Raw genomic sequence first — 14,629 nt, forward strand, 5'->3', positions numbered from 1 at the left:
CTAAATAGTCATATTTTTAGTAAATCTTTAGGCCCTTATTTATTTAGTTACTCTTATATGTTTCATATACCGGGTCCTAGAACCTCTCTTTTAAAGTAGCATCTGGGGCACCGGGGTGGCTCAGTTGGTTAAGCGTCCGACCTGGGCTCAGGTCATGATCTCACAGCTCATGAGTTCGAGCCCCGTGTCAGGCTCTGTGCTGACAGCTCAGAGCCTGGAGCCTGCTTCGGATTCTGTGTCTCCCTCTCTCTCTGCCTCTCTACCCACTCATGCTCTGTCTCTCTCTGCCTCTCGAAAATAAAGAAATGTAATAAAAAATTTTAAATTAGCATCTAATTGATCTTCTGAAAAAGAGTTTCTTATCGTCTCTCCTTTATGTAGATTTTGGCTTGTAAATCTGACCCTCAGAAGGAATCATTCATTTTCCCCACTACTTCCTGATCATGGTTTGCTGTTGGTATGTTCTCACATTTTGAGGAAAGCCGTTGACCTTGTACATTATCAGGATTCTTGCCTGATCTGACTGCTATTTCATCAAGTGGAAAAAAATATTTATTTGACAAAAAAAGTAAACACATAATGCTTTCTAAGGAGGAAAAACAAATCTCTTATATGGGAGTACTCATTAATCAATTTCAAAGTCACATGGTTTAATTTGCCAAGGATTCTCTACTAAGATATTTCTCACTGCTGCAGGTGCCCAGAAAGACTGGAGTGAGATCATTCACCTGGGACTCACTTTTGGGATATGTCTACCTATCTCTCACCAGGTTCATGAAAGAACCTCTGAGTGGGAAGGTCACTGGCACTTCTCTTGGATGCCCAGGATATCGCTTGGATGCCTAAGGACATACTTTAAAAATATGTACCCGTGCCACCATTTCTTAGAATCCCCAGTGTGAGAAGGATGCCCGTACACCCGTGCTCCCCACCTCCTCTGGCCCCTACCATACCTGGCTTTCCTGTACTACTAAACAGGCACACATCACCACTGTCCTGCAACTAAGGTGATGTAAAAGACCCAGGAAAAGTCTCAGGTTCAGAGACTAACATCTGGGGCATTAACTAAGAGTTCAAAAGCACTATTATTTACATCCCTAACCCAAAGGCCCAGTAATTCATTAGTTGTTACATGAAATGGTTTTCCAGGATCATCTAGCTCTTTCACAAAAGCAATGTTGATTTCAGCAATTCCACTACGGTGCGTTTAATCTAAGATACCCAGCTATTATCAGATCATTGCCTGGCTTTTTCCTTTATGTTTCTGATCATGAAAAAGGGGGGAAACCTCATCTTTTCCAAACTTATCGGATCATGAAGTGGGTGTATGTTTAGTTTGTGAATAGAGGAAATGATGCATTAAGACTGAAGGTGAGGGAATCACGTTAATGAGGTGAAATGTGCCTGAGTGTTTTAAAGGCTGGGAAGAACCTGGTGCTAGCTTCTCTTCTTCTTGAGCTTATTTTTTTTTTTTAATTTTTTTTTCAACGTTTTTTATTTATTTTTGGGACAGACAGAGACAGAGCATGAACGGGGGAGGGGCAGAGAGAGAGGGAGACACAGAATCGGAAACAGGCTCCAGGCTCCGAGCCATCAGCCCAGAGCCTGACGCGGGGCTCGAACTCACGGACCGTGAGATCGTGACCTGGCTGAAGTCGGACGCTTAACCGACTGCGCCACCCAGGCGCCCCATTGAGCTTATTTTTAATAATAGCCCATGAATGTCTAGTCCAGCTACTTTTCTCAGGAGTCTTGGCACTTTACAACCAAACCATAATCCCCATGGAGTGAAGTCCTGCCTTGTAAGCATCACCTGCACAGATAATTAAGATCTGTATATGTATCTGGGTCCCAGTGGTATCAAGGGGGAATTTTATAGTTAGATGAAAAATGGGTCCCTAATGAATTTTACTGTAAAATTTCCAAATTGGTAACCAATATGTTATCCCATTTATGCACTGGTTTAAAATAATGAGACCACTGAGTCATGCAAATGTTGATCAATCCCGGTGCTTGCCAAAGTAATTTAAATGCAACCGTGAATTACAAGTTATTGCCAATTGCTGACATGCACAAATGAAGGTAGAAAACATTACCTTAAATGATTAAAATTTGATAAGAAACATTAAAATAAGATCTGAATTAATTATGTGCTATGATCAAGAACAACTACGAAGATTTACCTCATTCTGACAGTAGATAATATGAGCACCTTTGAACTTACATGATAAAGCTGTCCCTCTTCCTGACATGCAGTTTGTCACCACGGACAAATTTTCCCCTGGTGCCATAAGACTCCATGAGTGAGAAAAACTCAAAACATTTGAGTAGCGAATATAATCTGTAAAGAGCAGAAAAAAGCCTTCCATCCATCCCTGCCAAGTCCCCAGACTTAATTTGAAGATTGGAAATAAAATCAACCAGTAAAATTTTATCCCTGGAATTTCTATGACTCCCAAGTGGCTCCTTTTCTTTGAGAATTAAATGCTAGAAGTATGTATATTATGGTCCCAAATAAACTAACCCATATTATCTAAAACTGGCCATCATAATTCCTTTTACATAGCTGTACACAGAAGGAATAGTTTGCTCTATAAAACTGGCATGGAAAATTACAAAATATTGCTTATGTTTATAATCTTTGAAAAGAAGGGAAAATATCATTTTCTGAAACCCAGGTAGAGGACTCATTTTTATCACCTGCCAGAAGAAAAGGCATCTTTCATAAAATTTAGCACCTGCCTACAGAATTCTAAATCTGTGTTTACATGGGTTTAAAAACCGCAGGTAAACTGTTGGGACAGGATAGAAATCCCCTTAGACAGGATCTAAGGGGGATTAACAAGGCCTGAGCCACACACCTCCTATCTTTGTCATACGTGTGACAGGTCAACTTCCCTCTGGCTCAGTTAGAAGTCCTCGAACTGCAGCTTATATCACATTCACAGGGGAATGAATCACAACACAGCCTGGTGACCCCAATCCTAGACTATCTGATTCAGTGAGTCTGTGGTGGGGCTCAGAATTTGCATTTCTAACATGTTCCCAGGTGATGCTGATGCCAGGGACCACGCTGGCAACTACCACTCTGGCTTGAATTCTCTAAGAAAGAATATTCTTTTTACATAAAAGTACTTCTATATTTAGGCTCCCATGCTTTGGGAGTGCTGTACATATCGAGCAGCCATTTAGACCACTTGTTAAAAAGTGTGGCCACTGTTTGGAAGTCACACAGGCCACCTCTGAAGTCCATTGTGGGGGCGGGTGGGCTATCCTCTCTCATAGGGCTCTGGTGGCTTCGCCCATGGTCCTTGTGTTGTGTTGTTTTTACGTGCACCAGGAAGATTTTGTTTTACTTAACCACTTGTGAGTTGGCTTTGCAATATGTTAAAAAAGTGCCCTTCTGTTTTTAGGGAAGCTGGGAGCCAAGAAACCATGTGGAGGCCTCTCCTAAAACCATATGTGGATGGGGTACACGGAGGCTGGTGTTGGATCAGGGCAGGAGCCGTCAGTCTCCAGAGTCAGCCAAATTCCAGTCAGTTCAAATTCCAACTTGGATACTTCCTAGTTGTCAAAGAATTGTGAAGGGAGGGAGGAACATTGACATGATTTATGTTCTTTCTACTTTTGCACTGTGGATGATTCAGTGACTTGGGAATGAAAATCACAGAAATGGTAGAGTGGGCAGTAGGAATAACAGATTCATTCAGTTATCTGGGAGCAAGTGGTTGGTGCAGCTCTGCACAAGAACCGGAAGTACCAGAAGCCAAGGACCACAGCTCTTCTGTATTAATTTAAAGGGCAAGGAGGGAAAGCAAGAATGAATTCCAGATTTTATTTATAATAACTAACCTTTTATGTGCTTACTAATGGCCATTTTGCAGAAAGAGAGGGAGAGAGAAAAAGAGAGACACAGACTAATATTCTACATTGTTATCAAGGGTTTTTTTTGTACCTTTAGATGAACAGTCAGTTACCCATCAATCAGATGCCTCAAAATCACTATTACATTAAAAAATCCACCTCAGCTTACACTCTAATTGGAAAATTTCTAACTGCCACCATTTTTAAGGACAACACGTATCTAAGAAGTCTAGTCCTCCTCTTTCCAATATCGAAGCCAAAAGACCAGTCAACACAAAGGAAGTATTTCCAAAGAAACACAGAACCATTTGACTAATAAACCTGGAGGAAAAAAATAGCCTCAAACAAAGAAAAAATTTCAAAAGATTTATTCCAAATGAAAACTAAACCAAGCCATAGAAAAAAATTATGGATCCATGTTTCCATTTCAAACTATTTCTTAGCTTACTTTGTACATTTTCTTTAGCTCGCTCTTTAGAGAAACTATATATATAAAGCACTGCAATGAGATTTGCCAGTTGGAAGGGTGTAAGCAGGAGAATGAGAGCTAATATGATTCTTGAATTGCATTTGACCAAACCTTCAGGAAACTGAGTCATGCAACGGAAAGAAGGCAAAGCCCATGCTGAGACTGTTTGCTTAATCACATTGAGTCAGCATTCTGATACCACTGTGGGGTCTTTCAGTATTAAGCAATTCTATAAAAAGAGACTGTTCTTACCCTCATCCTTCCGTTTCTTATTGCTGGCCCATCTTCTGCCAATCTCAACACGTACAAATCCATTTTGTATTCCCTTCCTCCACGAATGCTGAATCCAAATCCTTTGGCGCCCTTCTCCATGTCCACAGTGAAATAATCAAAATCCTGTAGATTTGGCGAGAGAATGGAATAAACAGGTGTTTGATATCAGAGAAGCTTCTGTGGTCAGTCTCTCTGTTCTCCTTCTCCCTTACAGTTAATGTGTCCCAAATGACATGATATTGTGAGAACAAGTAATCTCACTTCACAATCTAGCAAAACGAGAGACAAAATTCCAAAAGTTCAAGCAGATCTGAATGTAGTTTCCTTGGTCATTAAAAGAACTACCGTGTAGCTTGATTACTTTGGTATCCATTGTTTACTTGGCAAACAAAATGACTGCATATAGGTCTGAGCGATACTATCACTCCTTTGTGTTTCCTCATTCACTGCTGTTGGGCACCATAAACAAATGTATCAGAGTCGTGTGTGTCTGTCTCTGTGTGTACATGTGTGTCTGTGTGTGCACATGTGTGTACATGTATCTCTGTGTGTACACGTGTGTATGTGTGTCTATATGTGTGTCTCTGTGTGTACGTGTGTGTCTGTGTGTGTCTGTGTGTACATCTGTATCTGTGTGTGTACATGTGTCTGCGTGTACATGTGTGTCTGTGTATACGTGTGTGTATGTGTGTGTACATGTGTGTCTCTGTGTACATATGTGTGTCTGTGTGTATCTATATGTATGTGTGTGCACGTGTGTGTCTATATGTGTGTCTCTGTGTGTACATGTGTGTACATTTGTATCTGTGTGTGTACATGTGTCTGTGTGTACATGTGTATCTGTGTGTACACGTGTGTCTGTGTGTACATGTGTCTGTGTGTATGTGTGCATGTATGTCTGTGTGTACATGTATATATGTGTGTCTGTGTGTACATGTGTGTATGTGTGTGTACGTGCATGTATACGTGTGTCTGTGTGTATGTGTGTACATGTGTGTCTATGTGTACATGTTTGTACATGTGTGTCAATGTGTCTGTGTTTGTGTCTGCGTACATGTGTCTGTGTGTGTACATGTGTATCTGTGTGTGTCTGTCTGTATGTGTGTGTACATGTGTGTCTCTGTGTGTGTGTATCTGTGTGTAGGTGTGTGTGTATGTACGTGTGTCAATTATAGGTTTGCCCATTAGGAAAATGAAATTTAATGGGGTCCCGGGGGTACCTGGGGCTGCCTGTAGTCTGCCAGAGGGTACTGCCTGGTGTCAGGGGAGTGCTGCCTGTAGTCCAGCAGGGGAGGCTGCCTGTAGTCCAAGGGTGGGGGTTGCTGGTAGTCCCCTCCTGGGGGCTGCCTGTAGTCCAGCGGTGGCTGCCTGTAGTCTGTGAATGGAGGCTGTCGGATGTCTGGTTTCACATCTTGCCTTGCTTTCACTTCCGACCTGTAACTAAATGGACATGGGATTTGCTCTGAGGTCTCAGCATTCTAAGGAGATTAGAATGATCACATGACCTCTAGGCACATGCGGGCCACACTTCTTGAGGTCCTTTTGCATGTTCAGGAATTTGAGAAAATCATAGATGATAAGCATTATTTTAAATCCTTGACAAATGCCATATTGTCTACTTTTCATTTGGCTCCTTGAGAAATCAAGGTAAACATGATGGCCCAACCAGAACTTTGTGGAAAAGGACTTATGGATATCCCTCTTTGACTTTGGCTATTTACAAACTTGTACAACCGTAGCAAATCTAGGGAGTTAAACTATACATCCCAAACTATACATCCCAAAATATCAGTTTGTCTCAACACCAGTAAACCAACTCTCTCAACCACTCTCTCTCGCCCACACACTACTCATTACTTTATGACAGCACAACCAAAGTAATCTCTAAATACTCTATAAATATATAATTAAAGGCAATATTTTAACCTGCTAGGTTTGGTCTTTTTGAATATCTTACAAAGGTTAAAGGAGTGATAGCAAAGCATAATCATGAGCTGTTAAGTCAAGGAGAAAGTCACTGGGTCATTGCTAAGAGTAGAAACATATTACATAGTTTTAATACTAGACTATAACTATCAGATTAGTATCAGATGCTATTATCAGATACTACCACGGCTGTAAGATGAAAGGGAAGGCAAAAATGTGTATGTCCAACATTTGTCTCTTTCTTGTTTCTAGATGTTACTTACAGTAGCCTTCCACCCCATCCATGGGGGTTACATTTCTAGACTTCAGAGGTTGTCTAAAACTGCAGACAGTCCTGAACCCTATATACACTATGCTTTTTCCTATACCACAAATCTATGAGAAAGTTTAATTTATAAATTAGGCACAGTGAGAGATTAACCCAGCACTGGGCTCGATCTCACAACCGTGAGAACATGACCTAAGCCAAAATCAAGAGTGGGATGCTTAACCAACTGAGTCACCCAGGAGCCCCACTACTATTTTTAAAAATCACTCACCTGAACAATTGCCATTAGTGCAATCTAATATTTGGTGAGGGTACACTAAAAATGTACAGTAATAGATGTATTTATTTGGAGTGTTTGAAAGGATGTTATTTTAATCAACACTTTGAGCAGGTCCCATTTGTTACTTAAATGGGAAGTAAGTGCAGAAATGACACATTCCTCTTGTGAACTGCAGAAGTGACACATTCCTCTTGTGAACTGCAGAATTTAGGCTTTGTTTCCTACCTCGGCAAGTTGTCCACTCACCTACTGGGATTGTGAATGCTGAGAACAGAATTATTTAAATATGCTTCGAATAAGATGCTTAACCACACAAATGAATGAATTAAACAAAAGAACTGAACTGGCTGCCATTCGTTGGCATGTGTTGATTCCTTCCTAGAAACTGTTTGGTAGATTAGATGTCAAGTTGCTTTGAGTTACAGCACAAGTCACTTTATTTTCGTGATCTGTGTGGTAGTGGTATGCGATATCCATTATGTGCCCCATTTCCAACCAGATGTGTCACGAGGTATAGCCAAAGAGGGTGAAATGTAAAGTCTCCCCAAAGATTACACAACAGCCTAGAATAGGAACCGTTAAAATGCAACAGCTGTCATCCAAGCCTACCTTCTGGCATTCAGACTGCATTTGAACCAGTGCTGTCTGTCAGGATTTTACATTGAACTGTACCTTGAAGAGTCTTTAATGAGGAAAATATACTTAAGTTTTTATGAGTGTTGCTAACTGTTCAGTGAATGATACAGCGGCTTGGGCAAAAACTATGTTGCTTTGAATTTGTGAAATACATTAAGGAAAACTCAGGATTATTTAAAAAAAATACAGCCTCTTTAAAATTCCTTCACTCATGAAAGAAAGTCATCAGTATAACTCTTTGTTGCTATTAATTCCACTATTAAAGAGCCTGTAGAGATAAAAACAACAACAACAACAACAACAACCAGATTTCTAGTGATAAAATCTAGCAGAATTTTATGGTATGAACAAGTTCCAGAACCAAGAAACAATGCCCATGTGGTACAGGATCTTGTAGTTGGCTTTTGCCTCATGTGGACCTTTTATAAGAATTCCTTCCAGCTTAAACATCTAGGGTTCAAAGTACGTAAAAAAAGAAGTAAATTTCCAGTGTTTTTCTACTGACTGTGCTGTTTAAAATGCAGTCAAGGGGCACCTGGGTGGCTCAGTTGGTTAAGCATCCAACTTCGGCTCAGGTCATGATCTCACAGCTTATGAGTTTGAGCCCCGTGTCAGGCTTTGTGCTGACAGGTCAGAGCCTGGAGCCTGCTTAGGATTCTGTGTGTCCCTCTCTCTCTGCTGCTCCTCCCCTCATGCTTTGTCTCTCTCTCTCTCTCTCAGAAATAAATAAGCATTAAAAAATTAAAAATAAGTAAATAAAATGCAGTCAAATATTAATTTCCCTTGCTGGGGAAGGTGAGCTCTGCTATTTATACTTAGTTTTGAAATATATTATATAATGGTTCTTTTGTTGTTTCCAATGAATGCTTCTCCTTGAATACTATTTTGCTTATGTGCATATTAAAACGATTTTGTTTCCAGAGTATATATCAAAAGGTTGTTAAGGGATAGAGACATAAGTAGAGGTGTGCAGGGTGTCAGTAGGAAGCCAAAGTGAAAGTAAATAAGACAGGATAAAATATTCAGTCATTTTAATTCATAAAATAAAAATGTGGAAGCAGATCGTCATTTAATTTTATCCCATTTTAACATGGAAACTGGCTCAGTTTGACATGGAGTTAGGTGGGCATTTCTTGTATAGATGAGCCACTAGAAAATGCATACGGGGTAATTGGCATAAAAGCTATCTTGGAGACATCTCTAGCCTGATCTAGAGAAAGACAAAGAGCTCTTGATACCATGACCATGTTTAAATGAAGCTAGGAAAATGATCTGGTATCTGTAAAATTATTAATCTCTTCATTCATATGTAAAAGAGCCACCCACTAGCAATCAACAGTTAAGCCAGGAAACCCCAGTGCCAAGGAAGGGCTCTCTGAAAGCAGGCACTTGTCAGGCTTTTAATATTAGTGCAGCAAAGTTCACTGGGAAAATTTGTTGGTGATTTATAAAAATTTGTATCAGGTCAATTGGTTAACCCCAGAGTTGGGAAATATTTTGTTCCGTGTAGTCAGGACAAAAAGACATTCCAAAGACTGTTGCTTCTCTGATCAGGGCCAACAAGTTCCAGCTGTGGGCTAGTAGCAGTTGAAACATGATAGTGGCCTTGCCCAAATGTTATTCTCCCCACTGAATTATAACACGACAGGGATGAGATTACCCACCCCGAAGCCAGAAGCAAGAGCCCATGTCTGGGGGAGTCTGACTCTGGAAAAGTGAGATAGAACTGTGGCTGGGAGATTAATAGACGGAGGCAGAGCCATAAGAGGAGTCTGAGGCTGGCCCAGGAATTGCATGTGCTCAGCCCCTTCCTCCTGAGTCCGAAATGAATTCTGGGGAAAGCCAGTGTGATCTGTTAAAACAGCTCACGACGAAAGCAAACACATCAGTGGCTTATTACTGAGATACCCAGGACTTACTCTTCTTACGGGTTGTCAAATTCTTACCCCCCTATCGTTTGCTTTATGGTCTTTAGTCTTTTTTCTTCCATGGAATATATTAAAACCATAAACAGCTGAGGATAACAGACATTTACTTTTCTGTGAAAGCAAATGGGGGAACTCCTGAGAAGAACAGGGCTTTATGGAAATAGCACCTGTGGCACAGGGAAAATATTTGCTTTGCAACTGCGTGAGTGATGGACCTACAGAGTTCTGGGACTTGGAAACTGAGTCTCACTTCATCTTTCCCAACATATGAGGCGGGAGCTAGGAAGCAGATGTTCAGAAAACATTAGAATTATGGAAAAGACCGGTGAGGGTTTTGTACACAGAGATGTTCCTGTGTGTTGTTCTGTTTTTCTCCTTCAAAAGAGGGAAAACAGCATGGGAACATGTCTTCATCTCTTTCCTTTATGGCTCAACCTAACCCAGGCTCCCTGTTACACACAAGTTCATTGTAAGAAGACAATGCTGTTTTTACCTGACGTCCTTTTTTTCTGGAAGTTCAAAGTGGCTTATTCATATTAGTTTATGATATGGAATGGAAGAACCTCATTAGATCATGGGTAGGGGGATACAGGCAAAATGCAGTAAAAAATGCTAACGTTTATTACTGTTTACAAGTTTTGCCACACTTCCCTCTCCCCACACCACCATTGTTCTCTGAGCCACCACCTTCATTGATCCAAGGATATCAGCAGCCATCTCTAATTGCTTAATCTACATCCAACCCTCACCAGCTCCCAGTCAGCTCTCTGTGTGGCCCACTGGGTGGCCTTGAAAAGGAAATCCAGTGATGTCAGTCTTCAGCGTAAAACCTTCCAATGACTTGTCATTACACTGAAGCTCAAAATCTTTGGTGTGCCTGGGTGGTTCAGTCGGTTGAGCATCCAACTTCGGCCCGGGTCATGATCTTGTGTTTGTGGGTTCGAGCCCTGAGTCGGGCTCTGTGCTGACAGCTCAGAGCCTGGAGCCTGCTTGGATTCTGTGTCTCCCCCTCTCTCTGCCCCTCCCCTGCTTGCTCTCTGTGTCTCTTTATCTCTCAAAAAATAAAATAAAACATTTTAAAAAGTTTAAAAAAATCTTTAACATGCTTACAGCCCCAAAGGTGGGTCCCTATCACTCTCATTGCTACATCTTGAACCATGCTCCCTGACCTCTTCCCTCACCACACTGAACTTATTTATTGCCATGCCTTTCAAGGTTGCATGCTCCCTCCTGCCAAAGGGTCTATATCTATGTTCTTCAGTTTGGAGTCTCTTCAACGTGGTCTTCATCTAGTTAATCCCTACTGATCATCTACTGATCATCTACCTACTAATTGCTCATCATTTCTTGAGGAAAGGTTCTCTTTTTGTGAAGAACAGACCCCTGTGTTTGCTAATAAAACCACATGTGTGACACCCACAGAATCTCTAAATCACAGAAAGGAGCACCTGGCAATTTCTACTTTATGTAACTTTCTCTTCGGTGTCCTGTTGTGTCCTGTCCCAAACTCTCCCTCTCCCCACCTCCCTCACCTCTCAGCATCAGAAAAACCAGGGGAAACTTTACCTATTTTCATGTCCTTGCAGCTGAAGTGGCTGAGGAGGAGCTGGTTGGGCAACAGGACTGTTGGGAGTGGCTGGGCTCGGCTGGGCCAGAGGACTCTGCTGGGCCATGGGGCTCTGCTTCTCTGAGCTGGGTGCCGACGCTGGGCTGCTGAGCTCTGCAAAGGGGAGCCAAAGTGGCAGGTGCAGTCAGGTTGGCATCTGATAAAGGGCAAGAGGTGGCCAGAGGTGGTAACTCTTTGCCTCCTCAGATGACTCAAGCAAGGCTTCAGTTTTCTCAGTTTCTGTTAGGCTTTAAGACAGCAGGTTAAACTTATCAATTATCCAACCAAGTTCCAATACCATTCGCAGAATTAGTATTATTTCATGAATTACAAGTGTTGCTGAACAAAGTTAAACAGAGTCTCTTGTCATTTTCCTAGCAGAAAAGATTACAATAAAAAAAACCCTGTTAAAACAATGAAAAAATAATCCAGAGGAGTAAGCTCTAAAACATATTCTATTTTTCCAGTGCTGCCCACTGAGAGAAAACATTTGAGCTGCTACTTTTTGGTTGTAAAGACAAATCCTACCGGTATTCCCAAGTTTGGACAAGGAAGTAACCATAATAGAAATAAATGCTTTTCATAATATTCTCTCTAGTTCCTTGTTGGTTTTATTGCTCAATCACCCCCTGTACTCCATGGTTTTTCAGAAAGAAAAAGAACATTGGACAGAAGAATGTTCATAAAATTGTTCTTTGTTAACACAGCTTCTTGGATTTTCCTGTAATAGCATTACCGTCTCAACTGCAATTATCTGTATATGATGCAATACAAATAAGACAGACATATTTCAGACTGGGGAAAACTGAAAAGCGAGTCAGATTTTTAGTGAGCAATCTTGCTTAGAGTTCATTTGAATATTTTACACATAATGATGTCTGCAAGTAACAGGTTAAAAACACCGCAGTCATTTTCTGTTCTGTTCTTTTTATTTGGTTGGGTGATAAAAGGGAGGTGATCTATTCATTATTAAGCCATTCTTCCCCTTTCTTGTCTGGCAGTCCAGATTTTGAAAAATTCTTTCCACTTGTGGGGTTTCTCATCTTCAGCACTGTTGACATTTTGGGCAAGACAATTCTTTGCTGTGGGGGGGGGGGGAGCTGTCCTGTGCATTGTTGGATGGCTGGCAGTATCCTTGCCCTCTACCCGCTAGATGCCAGTAGCATTCCCATCCTAATTGTGACAGTCAAAAACATTGTCAGACCTTACTGAACATCCCCCAGGGGGACAAAATCACCTCAGTTGAGAACCACTGTTTTATATGGAAAGTCAGGTGACTGTTTAGTGCCTGCTTGCCAGATAGCCCCAAGACAGAATCAGGAGACTGAGGAAAACAGAGGCAACCAAGGTGAGTAGACCTATCACTCTCCATGTGGTATTCTACAATCCACTCACAGGTGAGCTCTGGGGACTGAAATCTCGAGCATCATTCATGAGTCAGCAGCTACAAACCAGTAATGAACCAGTGTCTGGAAATGGTGACTTTACGGTGAACTGGTTCTTAGATCCTTGTGGCCCTCAAGGCATGGCAATAAGCTGTAACTCTCACTACTCTTCAAGCCTCAGGGGGGAGTCCTTATACAGAGGAATTCAAAAGATTAAGTGGGAATTTAAAATTCTTATCAGATGCAACGTTTTCTAAATGAGCTCTCTTTATACCACAAAACTTCCTCAAGCTTTTCAAAATCAATCTGACTTTGAAGAATCCTCCAGAGCTTAACTGTTAACATGAATACACTTTTTTTTTTTTCTGCTTCAGATTTGTAACTCTATAATCTCTGTTGAATGGGTTCTGGTTTAATATAAGCATAAAAACAGTACTCCCCAGACCACAGGGAATGATTGAATAACCCAGTGTCTTGAGATTCACACTATTTATCTATAATGTCACACAGCTTGATCTCTGAATGAAACTGGTACTAAGTAAACAGGATATGGGTTGCAAGAAAGAGTGGATTTCTGCAAAAGTAGAAATAGGAATCAACCTCAGGCGCTCTGGCACCACTATGATGGCGGCCAGGCTCAGGCACTCACCCTCCTGAGGGATGATGCGGAGGGTGACACTAAGACCAGCATCCTTGATGAGCTTCACAATGTCTGCATGAGGCATGTTGATGATGGACTGGCCGTTCACTGCTAAGATCCGGTCTCCCACTTTCAGTTTTGCACAGCGGTCTGCAGGACTCCCATCGATGATGCGGCCGATTTTATGGGGCACAGCTAAAACAATCCCCAACAGAATCAGATATCAGGAGTGTTCCCAGCACTGTTCTTTTTTTTTTAATATTTTTATTTATTTTTGAGAAAGCACAAGTGGAGGAGGGATAGGAGGAGGGAGACAGAGGATCTGAAGTGGGCTCGGAGCTGACTGCGATGAGCCCGATGTGGGGCTTGAACTCACCAATTGTGAGATCCTGACCTGAGCCAAAGTTGGAAGCTTCACCAACTGAGGCCCCTAGCCCCACCTCCCCCAGCACTGTTCTATCTTTGAGTCCAGCCCCACAGAAAAAAATGCGATGTCAGAATTCTTTTTTCCATCAGTAAATTTGCCTTTTGAAATCATAATCATGCCTATTAAGTGTGGTCCTGTGCATTCCACTGAGATCAGAATTTCTAAATTCAAGTTCTGTGCAATGACAGACCAATTCCAAACACATGGACCAGGGGTCCTCAAATTCTGTTGTATCATAATCACTCTAGGATTAAAAATACAGATCTTTGGGCCTTAACCTGACCTTGTGCATCAAAATGTCCAGGAGCAGGTAAGAATCACATTTTTTTTTTTTTTTGAGAATCACAAATTTTTAAGAAGCTCCTCAAGACATTCTAATACACACAAATTTTGAGAACCACAGGCATACATTATTGTGAGACCATACTGTAGAGATAATAATACAGTTTCAGAAAGATACAATAAATGTCAAGAATTCAATTTCTACCCTTGTCTATTTTACCGAGAGAAGAGATCAGGGAAGGAGAGAAATCTATATTAACACGGGCTGTCGCAGCAGGTGAAGAAGCTATGCTCAACTTCCTATCATCCACTAATCTTCGGTTTCAAGGTTGATGCAGGTTTCAAATCTTACCTCTTCTTTCTGATTTAATTTATAAGTGGTGCTGATAATTTATTAATGATGCATAATATATTGCATCAAATCTAAGATGCCATTATGACAAACTTCTGTTTTAAGTATCACAAGAAAGAAGGAAAGAAAGAAAGAAAGAAAGAAAGAAAGAAAGAAGGAAAGAAACTCTGCCAATTAAACAATGACACTCCATCGACTGTAAGATGCTGTATAATTTTTTAGATATTTAAATTATGAAAACATGTATTAGAATTGATCAAATATGGCATATGTCTCTTTAAAACAATGAAAGC

At 41.1% G+C, this 14,629-nt stretch overlaps 1 protein-coding gene across 2 annotated transcripts in view; it reads right to left on the minus strand.

Moving 5' to 3' along the window:
• MAGI2 (membrane associated guanylate kinase, WW and PDZ domain containing 2) overlaps positions 1–14,629 on the minus strand; it is a 1,354,570-nt gene that overhangs the window by 111,336 nt on the left and 1,228,605 nt on the right. For both annotated transcript variants that reach the window (XM_047096111.1, XM_047096110.1), the window contains 4 exons: positions 13,285–13,470; positions 11,211–11,364; positions 5,827–6,046; positions 4,586–4,729 (listed from right to left, as the gene is read on the minus strand). In XM_047096111.1, the coding sequence (XP_046952067.1) occupies positions 4,586–4,729; positions 5,827–6,046; positions 11,211–11,364; positions 13,285–13,470 (704 nt within the window). The remainder of the gene's footprint in view (positions 1–4,585; positions 4,730–5,826; positions 6,047–11,210; positions 11,365–13,284; positions 13,471–14,629) is intronic.

Source organism: Lynx rufus, unplaced genomic scaffold, assembly GCF_022079265.1.
Source record: "Lynx rufus isolate CCGP_SWC_20201006 ecotype Redwood Valley unplaced genomic scaffold, mLynRuf1.p SCAF_4, whole genome shotgun sequence".
NCBI classification, from domain to species: Eukaryota; Metazoa; Chordata; class Mammalia; order Carnivora; family Felidae; genus Lynx; species Lynx rufus.